This window comes from Lactuca virosa, chromosome 5, assembly GCF_052849685.1.
Source record: "Lactuca virosa cultivar CGN04683 chromosome 5, Lactuca_virosa_CGN04683_v6, whole genome shotgun sequence".
NCBI lineage: Eukaryota > Viridiplantae > Streptophyta > Magnoliopsida > Asterales > Asteraceae > Lactuca > Lactuca virosa.
In genome coordinates this window covers 396,334,288-396,354,605 of record NC_136430.1, presented here as the reverse complement: position 1 = coordinate 396,354,605, position 20,318 = coordinate 396,334,288, and the positions used below count along the sequence as shown (strand labels likewise).

The 20,318-nt window shown below is 34.2% G+C and overlaps 1 protein-coding gene and 1 non-coding gene across 2 annotated transcripts; one reads left to right on the top strand and one right to left on the bottom strand.

Annotated features, from left to right (window-relative positions):
• Positions 1–11,639: 11,639 nt before the first annotated feature.
• Positions 11,640–14,209, bottom strand: NPU (ATP-dependent helicase/deoxyribonuclease subunit B). Its single transcript, XM_079048334.1, has 9 exons — positions 13,988–14,209; positions 13,811–13,873; positions 13,637–13,692; positions 12,764–12,857; positions 12,599–12,659; positions 12,410–12,491; positions 12,107–12,162; positions 11,942–12,005; positions 11,640–11,833 (listed from the first exon to the last, which is right to left on the bottom strand). The coding sequence occupies exons 1-9, from the start codon at positions 14,129–14,131 to the stop codon at positions 11,773–11,775; spliced, it is 681 nt and encodes a 226-aa protein (XP_078904460.1). The 5' UTR covers positions 14,132–14,209; the 3' UTR covers positions 11,640–11,772.
• A 76-nt stretch (positions 14,210–14,285) lies between these two features.
• On the top strand, positions 14,286–14,357 carry TRNAH-GUG (transfer RNA histidin (anticodon GUG)). The gene has a single exon. It is a non-coding gene; the product is annotated as a tRNA-His (tRNA).
• The last annotated feature ends 5,961 nt before the right edge of the window (positions 14,358–20,318 follow it).

The following is a 20,318-nucleotide window of genomic DNA, read 5'->3' as shown; positions in this document are numbered from 1 at the left end:
TGTAAAATGACAAAATTGCCCTTTTTTGTTTTAGTGTTTTGATTAACTTTACCTTGGTTTTCTAACTTATATGTAAAGATACATTATATAAATTATAAAAACAGTAAATTTCGATAGTGGTGGGGGTGGTGGTGGTGGCGGAGACAGTTGTGGGTGGCGGTAATGGTGGCGGTGATGGTGGTGGTGATGGTGACGATGGTGTTAATTATGGTAGCGGTGGTGATGGTGGTGGTGACAATGGCGGCTGGTGATGGTGGGCTGGCTATAACGTTTGTGATGGTGGTAGTGGTGGCAAGGTTGGTAGTGGTGGTGGGTGATGGTGGTGGTGGTGTTAGTGGTGGTAGTGGAGGTGATGGTGGCGGTGGTGGTGGTGATGTCGGTGGTGGTGGCAGTGTTGTTAGTGGTGGTAGGTGTGGTGATGGTGCTGGCGGAGTTGGTAGTGGTGGTTGGTGATGGCAGAGGTGGTGGTGGTGGCGGTGTTTAATGGTGGTGGTCGTAGTGGTGGTGGGAGCGGTGGTGCTGGTGGTGGCGGCATTGGTAGTAGTGGTGGATGATGGTGAAGGTGGTGGTGATGTGTTGGTAGTGGTGGTGGCAACAATGGTGGCGGTGGTGGTGGGTGGTGGTGGCAGTGTGGTGGTGGTGTTGGAGGGTGGTTGGTGGTGACATTGGAGGCAGTAGTGGCGGTGGTGGCATTAGTGTTGGTGGGTGGTCGGTGGCGGCGGCAACGGTGGTGGCGGCGACGGTAATGGTGGTGGTGGTGGCGGCGGCGGCGGTGGTGGTGGTGGCGGCGGCGACGGTGGTGGTGGTGGTGGTAGTAGTGGTGGGTTTCTAATAAATACAGGGGTATTTTTGTAATCTGCCACTTTCCTTGATGAGATGGAATGTTTTTCATCCAACTTTGGAAGGAATCCACTTTCCTCCATATTGTGGAAAATTTAGTGCATTTAGGAATCCTTTTCCCCCCTCTAAATCCAACCAAACGCATGAATTCAAGGGAATTGGAATCATTTTCCCTCGAATTCCATTCCTATCCTGCCAACCAAACGCGCCCTTAGTGAACTCGATGATAGATTAAAGGTTACCACGGTATTTTGTGACAATCAAAGTGATATCTTCTTGAGTAAAGATCAAATGTTTCATGACCGAACAAAGCACATTGATATCCGTTTCCATTTTGTGTGGGGTATCATTAAAAAAGGTGATTGTGTCGTGGACAAGAATCATATATATTATAATACCGCTGATATGTTCACTAAGAGTCTTCCTATAGCCAAGTTCAAATTATGTTTAGACTTGGTGGGTGTTTCTGATCGCAATTGAGCCTGAATGGCTCGTTGGTGGAGGAAGTAATTTTCTTTTTCGGAATCAATTTTTCTCTAAATGGTGATTGCAGGTTCTTATGGAGTTTTGGAGTTTGATGAGTTGTTAGTGTCTAATGTTCTTGGGTGATTGTTGGGCAAATTGCAGTTTTCATTGTCTATTTTGAAGTCAAGCTGGAGATTGTGGAAATATGCCTTCCAAAATTGACAAATTCTGCTTAGTTCAAGGGCTATATTGTCTTTTCAACAATCCAGATCTAATTTGGTTGTTTTGTGTCTAAAAAGGGTGTCAGGTCTAAAGTGGTTGTTTCAAGTCTAAAAAGGGCATCAGGTTTAAAATGAGCGTTTTCAGGTCTAAAAAGGGCTTGTTCCTGAAATGCAAATATTCCATTCTTGAAGGGCCAAATTAGCCAAATTGCTAAAACCTTTTTGCTTTTAACCTCAATTGAACGCTAGATTTTCAAGAGAGAGAGAGAGAGAGAGAGAGTTTGAAGACTTCTTCTTCTTCCCCCTTTTTGGATCGACATTTTCTAGGGTTTCAACCCTTTATCACCAAATTATTATAGTTCATTGTATTCTCTTTGATCAAGCTCAGTAAACACTGCAATATTTTAGTGGATTGGCACTCGGCTTCATCCACCCATGATTTTTTTCCTGATTTGGGTTTTTCACGTAAATCTCTGTGCCTCTTTGATTTCCTTTTGCTTGGTATTTTTCATTGAATGTGATTGATTGTGGTTTGATATTTTAGTTCTATTCCGCTTGAACTAATATTGTTCTCGTGATTCGAATTTCTGGGTTGTTTGATGCATTAGGGCTTTTTCGTTTTAGTGCATCTTACCCTCTTTGTTTACTACAAGTAATTGGGAGTAATGATTTAGCAGACGTCATGGGAATACAACAATGATCTAGTTGTAACTTTTAGAGCGAACCAATGAATTCTTGCATTCGAGTGAATATTTGAAGAACAAGATTGACCTAGATGGAGACGGAGGTCGTAGGTTGCTTATTGATGGAGCATGTATGACCAGGGAGGAGGGGGAACCGACAAATGAGAAAGAAGATGTTGAAAGAATCGATGGATTAGGAAGAAGATGCCCCAAGGAAGAAGGGCTCATGAGGTAAATGCGATTTGAATTTTTTTTTTATTTTATCAAAATTACATTTATCTGGTAAATAAATTTTTAAATGTCATTAATTGGTAAATACTTTCTCAAATTACAATATTTTGGTTTTAAAAAAAATCCCCTTAGGTTGAACCCCCCTCTCTTTCTCCTCTTAATTTATTATTTATTGTATATCAATCCTATTTTTTTCTTTTTCTTTTGATTTAACTCACTGGCATTTTGCTAGTTTTGTTCAAATAGAAGTCTTGCCATTAAAAAAAATACATGTGAAAATGTATTAATGGATGAAAATAACTGGAAAAAAAAATGAATACCTCAAAACTCTAGAGAACAATAATCTCTAAGTCATTCATTAGTATTTTTAATAATAATAATAATAATAATAATAATAATAATAATAATAATATATTTTCTTCCTATCCTCTTTAATAAATAAAAATAATTTTACCACTTGTCAATCTCTCGTCAATTTTAACACTTGTCATTTTATGATATTTTTTAAATAAATTATATCCACATGGCAATTTATGAGTTTTTTTTTTAATTTTTAAAATTAAGAAGTCACATAATACTTTTATTTATATGTAAACTTTTAAATGTAATAAATATGATAGTAATTGTAATTAATATGTTTCTTTATTTCCTATTTCAAAATTTTATTTTATAAAATAATTATTATTTAAATTTTAATATTTAATTTTTTTAATCAACCCGTATATTACAATAATAAAAAGATACGTAACATGCATCGGCTAGAATCACTTCAAACCATTCTACATCACTATATTTTGTAAGATATATATCCTGAAAATTAGTCATTAAAAAAAAATAGTGTAATCAATATACATCTCATCCAAAACGATTGAACATGTAACTGTACAAATATTATCTAACAATAATATAATCGTAGCAAGGCCAATCATGCTAGTGTAACATATAATACAAGGTGGCAGGTTTCACCTTACAATCACATTCATAAGATACCACCTAAACTGAATCTTGTGTGTCTCTGCATTCTTTTTTTTTATTTATTTATTTAAGACCATAAACATTTATTATCTCATACCACTACATCTAGCACCTCTTCGATACCTGAGCCTCACATCCAAAATCAAACAAATTCATGATGATCTAACGATTGATCATCACGAATCCAAAATGTATTTGACGAATAAGATCATCCATTATACCCACCATTAACCATTATAGTGGTGGGTATCACGTCATCACTATATTCTTTACCACTAATCATGAAATATTTACCACTAAACATACAACTCCATCTAATTTTTTTAATTAAATTTAAATCAAAAATACATAAAAATCATATATATTTTTTTAAATACTAGTTTTTCATTAATTTAAAATACCAAATTACATTAATTAAAATAAAATAAAATAAAAATAACATTAAAAATAAAAATTACATTAATTAAAATAAAAAATAAAAATAACACTATATATACTATAAATTCTTAAAATGCTTATATGCAGTAAAGTTTTTTTCTCTTTCATATTTTGATACGGAAGTTTTGTTTTAAGTTCTACCGTACAAACTTGATATCTTTTCTCATCGTTATCTTTTCTTCTTACCGCCTTTCCGCCCTTCTGGACGAATAGTATTTGTTGCCGTTTTCTTTATTTCTTTTTCATTTGTTCGTTACTCCTCCTTCCTCTTCACGTGTTGCGTTCTTATTTTCCCTCATTGTCTCGGTTTCTTCTTTACGTATTTTCCGTCGCTGTCTCGGTTTCTTTTTTAGGTATGTTGTGTAATTCTTCTTGTAGAATCTGATGTCGGGAATTTCAACTTTCAAACGTCGTTTCTCTCCTCATTTGGTTGCACTTATTTCTCCTGAAATAGGATTATCTTCTTTCGTTTCTAACAATTGTTTGGTTTTGCCTTCTTATGATGATATCGGTGATTGTACTTTTATTTGTAAATCATGTGCTGGGGTTTTCTGGTTTGATGAAAGGGTTTTGTATCTGTCACGCCTAGATTCCCCTGCCTATACGCGTTGTTGTAGGTCTGGTTCTGTTGTATTGCCATATCCACTTCTGCCTCCTCAATTGTTACTTGCTTTATATGATTTTCCCCCTTTCATGAAAAACATAAGGTAGATGTTCAGTATGATAACATGTTCAGTATGACATCTTTCGGAGGTAAGGTAGATGAGGATGTTAATAGGACGGCTGGCCCATATGTATTCAAAGTTTTCGGTCAGGTTTGTCATTAGATTGGGCGGTACAAGACTTTCTCTGATCTTCTATATGTTTCGTATGTATGCAGTCCAAAATTCTTAGTCGTGTTGTTCCTCTATGTCGTTGTTGCTCACCACATGTGGGAATATATTACTATTACTCACCACATGTTTGATGAAATGCCTGAACCAGTGAAAACGACTTATGACCCGAATTGATAAGGTAATAATACTATTGAATTTTTTTTTTCAAAAATTTATTACTAATATGACTTCAAATCAGTCAATATGTAGTCAAATTTGCATGTTTAGTGTCACCTCACCGGTTTTCAAACCTTACGGTTTTTCATATTGAACTTACTGATATTTGTTTTTTGTTTGTTATAGATGTTATGTTAAGACAGCTTGCTGATTGCTCCAGATGGCGCCATCAAGGTCAATGTTTTCTTTGCTTTGTGATTTTTAACACATTACATAACATGGTCTTTGTGTATTTATGTTGGTTATGTTGTACATTGACTGGATTTAGTTTCTTGGGATGGGGTTTTATCTGTTTTCTGCATATTGTTACCCGTAAAGTGCTACTAAAGTTTGATCGTTAGATATTGGTACTGTTGGTGTTGAACATACGCCAATGGGCATGGTAGAAAAAGATGAAAGCAAATAGGTAAGTTATTATATCCATGTTTATACTTCATAATCCAAATTTTATAAGTAAAAGTTGTTAAATTAATTTTTTTAGTTTTATGTATGAACTTAGAACTAAAAGTTAGTGTAGGTTTCAAAAACAAAGTTTCCTTGTGCTCCTTTCATGCTCTGAATGGCGTAAGCTAACAAGATAGACACTTCGCTCCTTCAATTACCATTTGCTCCACCGGAGGTTGAAGAAGAAGATTCCAGTCTACATGCAATCTCTTTGTGTGTGTTTTATTCATTTGTAGATCGTTCCAATGCTACTCGATAAGCATCATCATACTATATTATAAAGGAAACATTTTTCCTTTCACCACATTCATTTAAACTCCCATGCATTTTTCCATTCATCACATTCATTTGAAACTCCCATGACTTTTCAATTTCTTTCTAATAATAATTATAAGTTTGTTAATAAGGTTAAATAAATATCAAAACCTAAAGTGTAATCATATATAAACTAAATTTCAATATTAAAATAATATCTTTACTTCTACTTATAAAGTTATTTTTTTTAACATTTAACATATTATACTTAATTTATTAGTTTTAATATATTGTTGGATCTAAACCATTATCGTTTTAAAGATATAATTTTGGAACAATTTGTATAAAATATTTAAATTATTAATTTGAATATAACATTACACGATCAACTTAAATATAAATTTTAGTTGAACTTAAACAACCCAAAGAATATTTTGTAAATTATTAAAAGTGATTAATTGTAGTGTCTTTCTAATAATGATTATAAGTTGGTTAATAAGGTTAAATAAATATCAAACCTAAAGTGTAATCATAAATATACTAAATTTCAGTTTTAAAATAATATCTTTAATTCTACTTATAAGGTTATGTCTTTAACTTTTAACATATTATACTTAATTTATTAAATTTAATATGTTGTTGTATGTAAACCATTATCAGTTTAAAGCTACAAGTTTTGAACAGTTTGGACAAAATACTTAAATTGTTAATTTAAATATAACATTACAATGTCAACTTAAATATAAATTTCAGTTCTACTTAAAAAAACCAAAGAATATTTTGTGAATAGTTAAAAGTGATAAATTGTAGTGATAAATGCAAAAACTAAATTGTAATATCAATTTAACTAAACTATTTTTCTAAAGATATTTTTATAATCGTTAAATATTTTCAAATAAGTAGCTTAAAATAACTTACAAAAACAATAGTTAAAAATAACTCTATATAAATGATTATATTGTTACCTTTAAAATCAAAAAATAATGTTTGATGTTTTAAATAATTATAATGATAAAAATTAAAACATTAAACAAATAAATTTTAAAAAATTAATTAACAATAACAACAACTATAAATAATATTAAACCATATATTATATTTAATTTTATTCATGTGTAACTCGCGGCTAGAAGTCATTCAAACGATTGAGATTATGCAGTTATAATAGATGTATATATTATCATATAATTCAAAATAATCAATATATTATATCAATTTAGTATAATAATTATTATATCAAATTTAACAACAACGTTATTGTTATATTTAAAAAAACATATATTTGTAAAGACATCAACTATATAGGTGTTTATGCGCAACGCGCGGGCATTCGCCTAGTTTAGTATATTTATGTGCAAACTAACTCCTTTCGTTCTCTTTCAATCTGTCTAAACTCATATGTTTGTTATTTTCTTCAGGTTTAATATTGTGTGTCTCTTAGTTATTGGATTTCAGTAATTACCAGTTTCTCTTGGTTTTTTGGTAAGTAAGTTTTCCCAATTCTTTTTTATTCTTTGTTTCTTTCTATATATTTTACCAGCAAAAGGAATATTAGACACCAAGCCCTTGTATCATATCGTTTGTGAATGAAAATGTAAACTTTTATTGGTTAAATGGTTGTTATTCTTAAGTTGGATTTACATTTATTATTATTGACTATTTATGATTGTAGTTATTGGGGCGTAGGTGTTAGTAATAATGTTTATGTTACAGGACTACTAATGGAATGAATCCCTCAAGTGTTGAAGCTATTTCAGGAAAAACCATTACTTGCGAATTTAAGTAAGTCCTTTTACTTGCGAATTTAAGTAAGTCCTTTTTTTATTTCATAAATTATTTATTATTAATTTCATAACTTCTTGATTATATATCTATAGATATGATGGTCAACGTGTCCAACTTCACAAATTATGTAATGGATCTATACGCATATTTTCAAGAAACAGGGAAGAAACATCAAGATTTCCTGATTTATTAAATATAATAAATGATTCTTGCAATAAAGATACCATGAAGTTCATAATTGATGCAGAGGTATGTTTTTATAACAAAATGCATCATGATTTATTATATAATAGTATTCATTTTATTTTTTGATTAGGAATAATCTTGTGGTCTGATCACCTGTTCATGTCTCTTTTAAGAACTGAACCCCTGGCACGGTTGCTTGGCACCACCACCCAACAGCATTGCATCGGATCAGTTATAGCAGGTTATTCAAATACATAACTTTTTTATGTCGCATAAATGAACTAAGAAAAACTTAAGGATGTGACTACATTGATGGATAGTAGGTCATTTAATTTCCCGACAGGTGAAGTGAAATTGATGACAGTTCCCAACTGATTGATGAAATGCTTGAACCAGGGTGGCCCTTACTATATTTTTTTTTCATTCTTACTACAGGTAAAGAAAAAAAAAGTTGTTTATGAGGATATTCTGCTCTTTTAAACGTGGGTTCAAACTACAGTCAAATTTTGAAGATTAACAATCCAGACAAGAGACAACTCATCACAAACAGTCTATGAATCATGGGTTCTACAGACTACTAATTATCCTAAGGTAAATGTTTCATAATTACGTTCCTGTCCTTTAAGTGATTCCAAAATCTTAGTTCTAGGATGGGGATTTGCAAGAATTGGTGGATCAAATGGAGTATTTAAGGGCATCCGATGCTTAAGTTATTGAGATTTTATTGTTTGTGGGTGTCTGAACTCCACTTCTTCTTTAGTACAAGTCAGAGAGATGCATATGATTCTTTAGTGTCTTGTGCTGAGGTGATTGTGGATTTTGCAAGAAGGCCAAGCTGTTGTTTTCTTGTATCCTTTTGTTGTTTTTATTTTATTTAATGGCATTTTTTTTTCTTAATAGTAAATTTATTTTCGGACCAAAGACCCCTTCATTTATTATCTCTGTTTCTTGCAGGGGCCAAAGAAACAAGAAAGAGAAGTTGGAGGGGTAAAACTAGAGCTAAAAGTGAAGGTTAATTCCGTTGGGTTTAGGGTATGTTGGTCATAAAATTAAAAATACCGGAAAAATGAATTCAAAATATTTGTGAATTCTGTTGCTACTCAGTTAGGGTATCACTACTTTGCTTTCTTATACAAACACATATCTAAAATCTCAAAAAAAAAATCAAAAAACTCCCCAACGACCTACATCCCTACATCTAATGCGTTCCTATGTTTACTGCATTTTTCTATAAACCATCTTTTGCTAATGTAGTTGTTTCTATGTAACTGATATGAACATCCGTTCCATATCTGTAATATCCTTTCATAAAAATTATAATATGGTTACTTATCTGCTACAGTTTCAAATAAGGGAAAAAAAAGGTACACAGTGCCAAAGACGCATCTAATTCCATCTAGTCAAAAATAAAAACCTATAATTATCAAGCTTAACTAAAAAAACTATCCCCTATTCATACGTCGGACTCGAACGGACTCCTTCATTGCGAGAAATAGCTCCAAATCCTCTCCTTCGAGTTCGTCCGCTTTCATTTTCAAGATTTTCATATCGGTTTTTGTTTGAATCACCGATTGTGTTTCTATCATTTTTTGCTCTACCCGACTCAACATCTCCGCCTTCGTTTCTTGAACGTGCACATAACGATCAAATTTCTCTCCAAATTGATCCATAACACTAGATCACGAAGCCGTTGAAGCCGCTTTTTTTGCTTTACTTCTTCCAATGGGTCGACGAAGAGGTTGCTCGCCTTCAAGATCAATCGGATCATCGTTGATGTCGAAACGTGTTCGCCCGTCCGATTGTTGAGACATTCTGTCGGGGTTTCTTGAACGCTTTGAACCGGAAGATTGTGAAGTTCCTTCTGTTTGCTCATTCCATTTCGGAGCATCTTTCAACTTTAGCCAAGGTTTCACATACGGAAAAGTTTTGCGTGTTGGCGTTATTTTTTCAAATTGCTTCAAAGCCGCCTTAAAGACATCAAAATCGTTTGCCCCGCTTTTTCGTATGTTTAGGAGGTTGTTGTAAATTCCTCCAAATTCGGTGCATTTTAGACGAATATCGCGCCACTTCGAGGTAATTTGATCGGGATTTCGGCTTTCACTTCCCGTTAGCTCGTAAAACACCGCACAAACTTTCTCCCAAAAAGAACCGAATGTTTGATTATCGCCTTCGATTGGGTCTTGGGAAGCCGAAATCTATGCCTCGACTAGATTTTCTTCTTCCTCTTTTGTCTATGGGACTCTTTCTTGGGTGGTGTTGGGTCGGGCCATTTTTTCCCTCTTTTTTTTAGGTTGAGGTGGTGGTGAAGGTTGAGTTTCCGAAACAAAATCCGCCGAATGAAGGGGTTGTGATGGTTGTGGTTGGAGTTGTTGGAATTGTTAGAAAGTTTGATATTGTTGAAGTTGTTGTTGTTGGAAGGCCGGGAAAGTTTGATATTGTTGTTGAAAAAGTGTTGTTTGTTGGATAGGGGAACCGGTTTGAAGCAAATTGACAAAACCACCTCGAGGTGATTCCATGGTCGGGAATTGGCGAGGGGTTGTGTCTAACGCAAAAACGTTATCGGGTTTGTGATTTCTATAGTTTGGAGGGGTGTTTTTGTTTGGATCCATGGTTTTTGGTTGTGAAAATGTTGTGGGTATTTGGTGTATAGAGTAAGAAAAGAATGGTGTAAGAAATAAGGTTTAGAATGGGGTATTTATAGATGAAAGTGGTATGTAATAAATTTATTTTAAAAAAAAATCAAAAATTTAGCCGTTCAACGGCCGGTCAAAGGGTCAAAGACGAGGAAGAGCCCCATTGGGTGTTTGGCTTCGTCGTCGGCAACACGAGAAACGACCACGCTCGACCACAAATGGCCGGGTGGTGTGCACAAGGAAAGTTCGTGGCCACGTAAACCACAGAGGGTTTCGTGGTCAGTATACGCGATGGCCTAATGTCATCCAAACACCAACTAAGCGAATCAAAATAAGTCAACTTGAACATCAATAACTTTTTAAGAGAGACTGGTGTGGGCAACGGGGGTTCCCGTTATTAGTGACATGGCACCTAATAACGGGAGGAACACCGCCCCCCTAGCCGTTATTAGGTGTTATGGTATTACGCGTGATGGCCATAACGGGAGGTAGCGTACGTTATTTCTTGTGTTTTTTGCTTCAACGACTATAATTTTGACCGTTTGAAACAAACGGTAACATAAAAAAAAAATCAAGTTTTATATATACTATCACATAACCTTTATTATTTTTACCTACAAAACACATACTTTTCTACATATTTCTTTCAATATTTCAAAACCAAAATATGGATCAATTTGATCCGGCCCATCCGTACAACGATGATAACGACGAAGACGATTTGTTCGTAAGTATGATGTACCGGTATTATACAGACAACCTGGTACATCGGAATATTTACATAGAGTGGTTGATATTCAAGATCAGCGAAAACACAAGCAACTCCGTGAAGACTTGGCGGATTACATCTATGTTGGTCACGAAGATGAAGATGAATAGTTTTAGACCAAAAAATGTAGGTTTTATCATCTTTTTTTTTTCTTTCTTTTTAGGTTTTTAAATGTTTTTGTGTTTTGTTGTAATTGTTTTAATGTTGTTTGTAATTTAAGTTTTATTAAAATTTTATTTTTACTTTTCAAATATAAATAAATAAAAAAAACAAATTCAAAATATAAAACAAAAAAATAAAATAAAATAAAAAATAAAATAGAAAATAATTGGTATTATCACATGTTATTAGATGTTGCTCATTTCCACTTTGGATGTTATAACACCCATGTATGAGCAGGATGTTGACATGACACATTTTAGATGTGGTAACATGTAATAACATGTTGCCCACACCTAGTAGTCTAATAAAATTGTTAAAAATCTCACTCCAATCAAGTATATATTAATTAATTTGATTTGATTATAAAATACTATTTTTTGTATCAGATTACTTTAAAACCATCATTATCTACGTCTTCGTATTAGATACTTTGTACAAAACCTAACCTCCAATCAACTATATATCGGGCTTTTTCTGGCCCAAATTCGCCCACACAATAGTTTGTCAAAAACGATTAATTTCATATTTGATTTTAGTAAGAAAAAACTTGTTTATGCTATTAAATTTAATTCTAGTAAAAATTCATACAAAATATTATTCATCAAAATATTAACTATCTGATAAAAGACTGATTCATTCAACTTTTGCAACTCCCCCAGGCATACTACTTTCCGCTACAGTCTCTCTAACAAACCTACAACAAAAACCAGACAAACATTTAAATTGTGTCACCTCATGAGAAAATAATAAAAATAATAATATCATATTATTAAATGATGAAATAAAAATTAAACTTTTTTACCTTTCTATTTTATCACGAGAAGATTGCAAAATGTAAATAGAAAGGACAAATGACATAAGTAACCCTGCTCATCAGCAACAAAAACAATATAAAACTAATGATTTTTGCAATAATTTGCTTTTATGTATTTTGCCATTTTAATGTTATTAAAGTAAGTTTATTTACCTGATCCAAAGAGAACATAGAACCCAGAAGCAACATCTATTTCTGATTGTTCCTCCCTAAATATAATATAAATAAATAAATAATATGATATTAAAATAATAGTCTAATTTTTTTTATATAGGTATTTTAGAAGGTTGTGAGCATTTATAAGCACAGTAACAGAAATTTTCATATTTCAACCTGTTCTACCCATTTTTACTTAAGATTTTAATTTTTACACATTTGACCCATTATTAAATATATAATAAACGGGAAAAAGTAAATGAAATACAATAATAATAATAATAATAATATAAATCTAACCATGTGTATCTAACAAGCACATGTTTTGGCCATATTTGTGTATCCCAAAATTGCTTTCCAATGTCTGGATGAAGCTCCACATCTGCTCAACATAAATTTATGTAAATAACAACTTGTTTTGTGTTTAACATAAATTTAAATAATATTATTTTATAAAAAATGTGAGAAAAAAAGATAAAGGGAACTTACAGTTATGTGGCATGTCTAGAACCTTAGCTGTGACACCAAGAAAATCACTTCCTGAGTACCTCTGCACATCAGTATATTAAAAATTCAATGATCATAATTAAAAAAGATAAATAATAATGTTTTATTTATTATATTTTTAATTACATGTTAAAGAAGAAGCTTTACCAAATGCACATCAATCATTGGGACCTCAGAACTTTTACGGTTTATAACAAGTAGCCATGGGATATAATACTTCTCTTTTCCAACTTGAAATGATCTGCATTTATTTATTCATTCATTCAAAAGGTTAGTTTGGGTAATTCTACTTTCAGAAACAGGTCAAAACGGGTTGGGTCGGGTTGACCCGAGATAATTTTGTCCTATTTTTGTATAGATGGTTTGTGATGAATATGACTAACAAAACTATGTTATTGCTTATTGGAGAATTTCATGCTACAAGTGTTGAATGATTTTACTAAAATGAAGAGGAATAATCCAATTGTCTTGTGTGTGTTTAATTGTTAAATAAAGAGTCAAAGACAATGAAAGCAGATAAATGGAGGCATAAACTGGATCTACAATGTGCCAAGAATGAAAAAAGAAAGAGAAATGAAAGTTGTATGCCTCATTTAGTTTATGAAATCAGTGATAAAAGAATCCTTGTTTAGGTTCTCTATATGCATGTATTTGGATACAAAAATGTCCATCAAACAAGGTGAAACAAAGGTAGGACAGGGACAAAAGACATGAATGCCCTCATCATCATCAAAATCATCGGAAATAGCCCTAGAAAGTGTCACAGTCCAGTCCTATTCAGTGTAACAAATGCAGCCTTATCTGTGTTACTCCTCTGGTTAGCATTCCTTACTAATTGGATATCAGTTTTTCCAGTGTTCCTATATTATCTTTTCTCAGTTTGGAAATGGAAGACTCTATGAGCAAACAGTTCTCTTCAACACCCTACTTATATATGTTAATCATCTCCTAATCAAAGCATTTTGCAACACAAATGAAAAGAATAACCATATTCATACAATTGATTCAAAGGAGTCTCACATTTTGTAAGGATCAGCTCCGGTGAAACCAGTTGGTTTAGATATAGGAACCAATACCTAAAATCATTCCAAACAATAACGCAAAAAAAATTTATAGAATTTTAAGAATTTTAAGGGCATTCGCGATTGTGTAATGAAAATTAATTCGATACATACTTGAACTGAAATAAAGTACCTCACGATTTACACCAAAGATCGGGCAGTGACGACCAATCATATCATGCCATACCGTTCGTGACTGTTGAATCAAGTAGCAGCATCAGCAAAAACAAATAAGATCTGTGATTTTCGGAGTTTTATCATATATATAGTACAAAATCAATGAGAAATTATAGAAACGGAGAGTATATACAGAGTGATATTGACCCATTTTGCTCATCGGAACGATGTCTCCAGGTCTATAAGCCGCACAATCCAAAATCATCGACGATAATAATAGTGCTAATAAGACATTAAAAGTGCTGATCATTGTGATGAATCTGCAATTTCTCGCCATTTCCAAGATGATCCAGAAAAAACCCTAATGTGTTTGGGACGAATATGATCCGCCCTTTTCCGAGCAGTGTAGCCACCGGGATTTTGTTAAATAAACCCACATTTATAACAATAGCATTTTTCATAAAGATTTTTATTTAACATATTAACAACTTGTGGCTGTAGTTTAGTGGTAAGAATTCCACGTTGTGGCCGTGGAGACCTGGGCTCGAATCCCAGCAGCCACACCTTTTTTTTACTGTTTGAACTTTGCTTCAAGGTTATTTGGGATTGAATTTGAAAATAAAAATATTTTTTAGCAAATATGTTTTTTTATGTTATTATGTTATGTTTTACGGTTTAATTTTATACAAACTCAAGGTTATTAATTTGTATTTTATGATTCCTTTTCTTTGCAAAAGGGTTATGAAAGTGTCGATTTAGAGAGGTTGAATTTGTACTTCATTTTGGATGTGTTAATTGTGTTGAAGAGACCAGATATTCATGACAAAGACTCGTCAACAAAACAAATAGTTTTCAACTTCAAAACTGGTAGAAAATTGCTAGATATGTTCAACTTGTTAAACATGGATTCACAAATAGAACAATAATGGTATTTAATTTGATCATACTTGTGGTTATCTTATATTGGAACCAAGTATGATGATCAATTTTCAATAACGTTATATGATAGACTTTGATTTATTTTCAGGACTCGAATTAAACCGACTAGAAGACGCATCACCATGATCCCGATAGGAAATCCCAATAGTGCCCTCAACTAGTGAGTTGATTTGTGAACGTCCTTATATTTTCTCTCTTTTTTATTTATGGAATACCCAAAGATTAGTTGATATTAAATTTAATTTCATTGTAGTATCGTGAACGACTGAACGTGTTATCTTTATCAGGAAAAATCGGTGTTGTAAAAATCTCAAATAGGTCATGATTAATCTCTGATTAGTTTCTAGGCGCTACACAAGCGACTAGAAGTTGTCTAACGATTAATTCATGCCTACACAATGAGCGAAACAATAGCAAACCATGAAATTTTAACATTTTGAAGAAGTTGTATCTCAATGGAACTATTTGATGAATGATTAGTGTTGTATTAATCTTATTTAACCAATTGTGTTATGATAGTAGTGATATTTAGAAATTAGTCATTTAATTTTTTAAAATTGAACGAATTAGCAATTTAGGGTCCCCGATTAATCTCTGCCTAGCCGATTAATCCCTTAACTCCAGTCCATCGACTAACTAACATCGACCGTTTTTTTACGAACTTGGAAAAATATGGATGAAGAATTCAGTAGCCAAATTCTTGCAACAATGGTGTACCTTTATAGTATTAATAATTCCAAATAATATATATGTATATTAACGCATGTAAGCCATGGTGGAGACGTGAGCTTTTTCTCATTATAAATGAGTTTTACTATTTATACCATTGCTTAGATGTTAATATGCTTGGACTTTAACTTTCCATCCTTTTACAGCTTACTCCAAGCATGGCCATTTATGACACAATGCAAAGCTTGCAAAGCCCAATTGCCACTCACCATGTCGGACTTTGACTTTACATCCTTCCAACGAAATTTTCTTACAAGTTACAAGAGAAAATTATTTATTTATCATAAACCATAATAGCATGGAGGTCCACAAGGACTTAAGTTTAATTAAGTGTTTAATGCTAAAAAGCATTAGAGTATGGGCTCATTTGTCGAATCATTTGGCCTCCCCTTATAAAAACTCTAGTCTTTTTTCCTTCTATATTAAATTTTTGATTTTGCATAATTTTGGGAGTATGTATAAAGCCAACCGATTGTTTCTTACATCTTTGTATATGTTAAATTGTTTTCCTACTCCGTGTATTGTATACTAATGTTTTCATTAACCATGTGTGATACCATAAAGACTTGCTTGTTACGTATCTATGGACAAAATCAAAGAACATCAAAGAAACGGAAGTTAAAGAAAACATTATTATACGAATTATACGAAATACATTAAATTGATTATAGACTAAGATTGCCATGTGGAAAATTAAGTGAAATCAGCACAAAAAATCTGTAAAAAACTAAAACATGCTATATCATGTCATAAAATTACATATTGAACAGCATTAATAGCTAGTTATTTAAATCATCGATCTTGAGGATTCTTGCGGATGCAAAAAACTACGTATGATGTTGTAATTGTGCTTCAAGATGAAGAAGATAATAACTTTGACCTACATATTAAGCGGATAAAAAATGAAGGAAATGGACATGATAGTCAGGCCCGTCCCAGAGGGTGGGCGATAAGGACGACCGTCCAGGGACCATCTTTTAAAGGGGCCCAATTTTTTTATAAAAATTGTTATATTTAGAAGATGGTACAAGTAATTTCTTTTAATTATTGAGTTATTATAAAAAACTTGATGACATTTGTGTATTTTAAGGGTCCATTTTTTTTTCTTTCGCCTTGGGCCCAAAATATGTTTGGAACGGCCCTGATGATAGTAATAAAGAGGTGAAGTTATTTAATTTGCTTCGTCTATTTTGCATAGATAGATGTTAAAAATAGCAAAGTAGTTGCACAATTACTAATTTTTGTAACATCCCAATTTTCAAGACTAAAAATTTTGTTTTTAATTAAGTAACTTATAAAACAGTTTACAAAAAAACATCAACGATTCATATCATTTCATTAAACCTCAGTCACGTGCTTCAAAAACCATAACATAAAGTAGTAATAATGTCAGAGTACAAATCTCATGGATCTCAAAATGCGGAAATCATGTGTGTGCGATGTGTTGCTACCGTGTAGACTCCTTCCCTTTCGCTAAAGAGGTACCTGAAACAAAACTGAAAACTGTAAGCACGAAGCTTAGTGAGTTCCCCCATCATACTGCATACCATACAATAACATATATCGTCAGACATATCTGGGTGTCGGCCTCCCCTTCGGTCTATTTCAATCGGATAGTTGCCTAGCATATCTGGGTGTTGGCCTCCCCTTCGGTCTATTTCAACCGGATGACTGCCTAGCATATCTGGGTGCTGGCCTCCCCTTCGGTCTATTTCAACCGGATACCGGGGACTATTTCACCCCTACCACTATCACATATAATCATAGTATACTGGCACATAGAACATAACATATAGTGGCATACCAAATAATTATCACACAGACAATTATCTAACTACAAGCTCCAACTAGTGGGCCGGCATTGTGGCCTTATACCCACTCCTACCGGAAGGTAACTCACCTCAATGCCGTGAAGTGTCTGAACTGTCCTTGTTGTCGGGATCAACTCCTCTCAATTCCTACACGTAACAACCTTCCTTAATTTACCATTACATACTCTCAACCCCTATAAGGGTTACTCAGGTCAAAGCCAAAGTCAAGGTCAACACATTGGTCAAAGTCAACGTCTGGTTGACTCGACTCGCCGAGTTAACCCAGCAACTCGCTGAGTCCCCAAATCCTCAAAACACTAAGACCTCGATCCTACTCGCCGAGTCTTGCACACACTCACCGAGTTCTCCATCATACAAAGTCGAGACCTTCTTCATCTGGCTCGTCGAGTTCATCCTTGAACTCGTCGAGTCCTTCTTCATGCAAAAAGACACATTTAGCCATGGACTCGCCGAGTTCCTTATGAACTCGTTGACTACGCCTTCATATAGTTGGGTCTTGCCTTGAACTCGCCGAATTCTGTTCTTGAACTCGCCGAGTCCCATGATTTCCAGGTCCAATTTTGTAACATCCGCAGATTCGGGCTAGTCAATTTAAGGACAATGAGCGTCAAAAATGACTCTTTGGTGAAAGATTATTTAGAAGGAGTAATCTTAACTAAGTTGTAGTATATGTTACAAGGATTCCGTACATATAAAGAACGTTGAAATTCGAGTTATAACGAAGAAGTTATGGCCCGTCGAAGTTTCGCGACAAAACCGGCACGACACAGCGCAACGTAAATAGTGAATTTACGATAGAGCGATATTTGGCCTTATAGATCTAAACGAACGTCTTAGAATACGTTAAACCGAGAGTGTGCATAAAAAGAATGTCCAAATCTGACTTCGTATGAGGAAGTTATGATTTTTCTAAGTTTCAGCTTAGCAGTAGACAGCTAAAAACTCGAATTTTAGATCGAATGATTTTTAGCCGACACAACCTAAACGAGAATCGAAGGCCTCGTCAATAGTAGTACAAGGTAAAAAGACAGACGAAAACGGACGTCGGATGAAGAAGTTATGAATTTTTAACGGATTTTCCTGTCCCGGTCTGTTAAAAATAATAATAGTAAAATTAAATTCAAAATTAGCCGACGAAGTCTAAACGAAAGTTGTAGAACATAATTTTACCTATGTGTACATATAAAGAACGTAAAAAACGGAGCCCGTATGCGAAAGTTATGGATTTTAGAAGTTTGGAACACAAAAATCGAGAAAATCCTGAAATCCGAGAAATTTCGCATGGCTCAGGTTCGGCCACGTAACACCTGTGCATGCGAGACGTGTGTCTGGTCCGTGGCATGACCGAAGCGATCCACGTCGCCCTTCCCTTGCGAGCCGCTCCGTGTCCGAAGCAGGTGAGTCATCCGAAGGCGTAGCCCAATCCGAACGCGACGCGTGTACAGCTTCCGAGACCGACGCCTGGCCCCTCGCATGTCTGACGCGTGCCCTCCCCCCTCGCATCTGCTGCCGCGTGTTCGCTTCTCAGCCCTCGGATCCGAAGCTCACACCCTATAAAAGGGAGGGCTGCGAGACTTTCCGAGTAATTTTGGGATTTTGGCACTTTTTCACCCTAAATCCATATTTTAGCTATTTCCACTTCCCCCGAAGCCCCGATATTATTTTCAACACCCGAAACACGTCCCAAAGAGCCCGAAGAGCCCAAGACGATGTGACTTCGTGCCTTTTCCTTAGGAGGAATCCTTAGGAATGAGTGATAGATGACTCTTAGGGTAACTCCTTAAGAAATAAAGAAGATAATGGGGTTGGGTAATTGGGTTGATTGTTTGATGTTTAAACATAATAAATTTATTTATTGTGGGTTGAAAACCCTATATGCTCACCAGGCTCCCAAGCCTGACCCACTCAAGCTTATTTGTATCACAGGTATCAATACAAAGTTGCTTTACACTGAGAGATTAAAAAGAGAAGTAGATCACTAGTGTAAATGAATGTAAGTTTTGTTTATGCTTATGTTTTTGTATTGACAATGACATCCCAATGGTTTAAATGAATAAAATACATTTCTTCGGAAATGATTTGATAACATATTTATCATGTTTTTCTGGGAACAAATTCCGCAACAGTTTTAATCAAATGATTACTCTGATTTTATTTTAAAAAGCATAAACGAAATCGGTCTTTTCTGGCCGTGAAATTGGGGATGTCACAGTTGGTATCAGAGCATTAGTTTAAGCGAACTAGGAATTTGTAGGAAATTTCTAGACTTAAACTTAGAATGCTAAGCGATGATTGTGAGATGAGTGTCTGCTATATTTCAGACACGAGCACTAGTTTATTTTAGGAAAGATGCCTAAAATGTTTTATGTGCTAAATGTTTTATGTTATAGCTATAAAGATGCCTTATATGTTATTATTTGTTCGGATCTATGGTCTGTTGCCGACCAGATCTGGAAATTTTATGTGTTCAGATTTCTAAACGTTTAATTACGATATTAGAACTGGCATGTAACTTTTTGGAGTAATAGGGAGATTTATACGTATATCGTAAATAAAACTTTCCTATCTTAAATTCTCGCCTTGGTACACCGAATGTCTGCTTGGGTGTACAAAACGTCATGGTGAATACAGACTAAGAAGTATCCGAGGAAGACGACAACTTGAGCCAAAGAATGTGATGGGTCATGCATCGGTCGTTGCGCCTGCATCTGAACCTATCACAATGGAAGAAGTTCAGGAAGTGATGCGAACCATGATAGACTGATAAAATAGAGGAAATAATAAGGCTTACGATAGTGAATGATACCTATCAGAAGATATCGTAAGAGTGGTATCTTGCCTTTAGAATATGTCTGATAAAATAATGGAACGTTTAGAGGAGTACGGTGTGTCTGAAGTACACCTTCGATTGGCAGGATGATGGAGCGATTGCTGTAATTCTTGAAGTTGTCTCATCGTCTGGAATTTCTATCACCAACCGAGTTGAAGTGGAATTGATGATTGAAGATACGCATGGAAGAAGTC

Excerpts from the sequence above, each read along its gene's own strand:
- NPU (XM_079048334.1), bottom strand. The coding sequence starts at position 14,131 with ATGGCGAGAAATTGCAGATTCATCACAATGATCAGCACTTTTAATGTC. Across the intron at positions 13,693-13,810 it reads TCTTTGGTGTAAATCGTGAG|GTATTGGTTCCTATATCTAA; the intron begins GTACTTTATTTC and ends GAATGATTTTAG. Across the intron at positions 12,660-12,763 it reads CAATGATTGATGTGCATTTG|AGGTACTCAGGAAGTGATTT; the intron begins GTAAAGCTTCTT and ends ACTGATGTGCAG.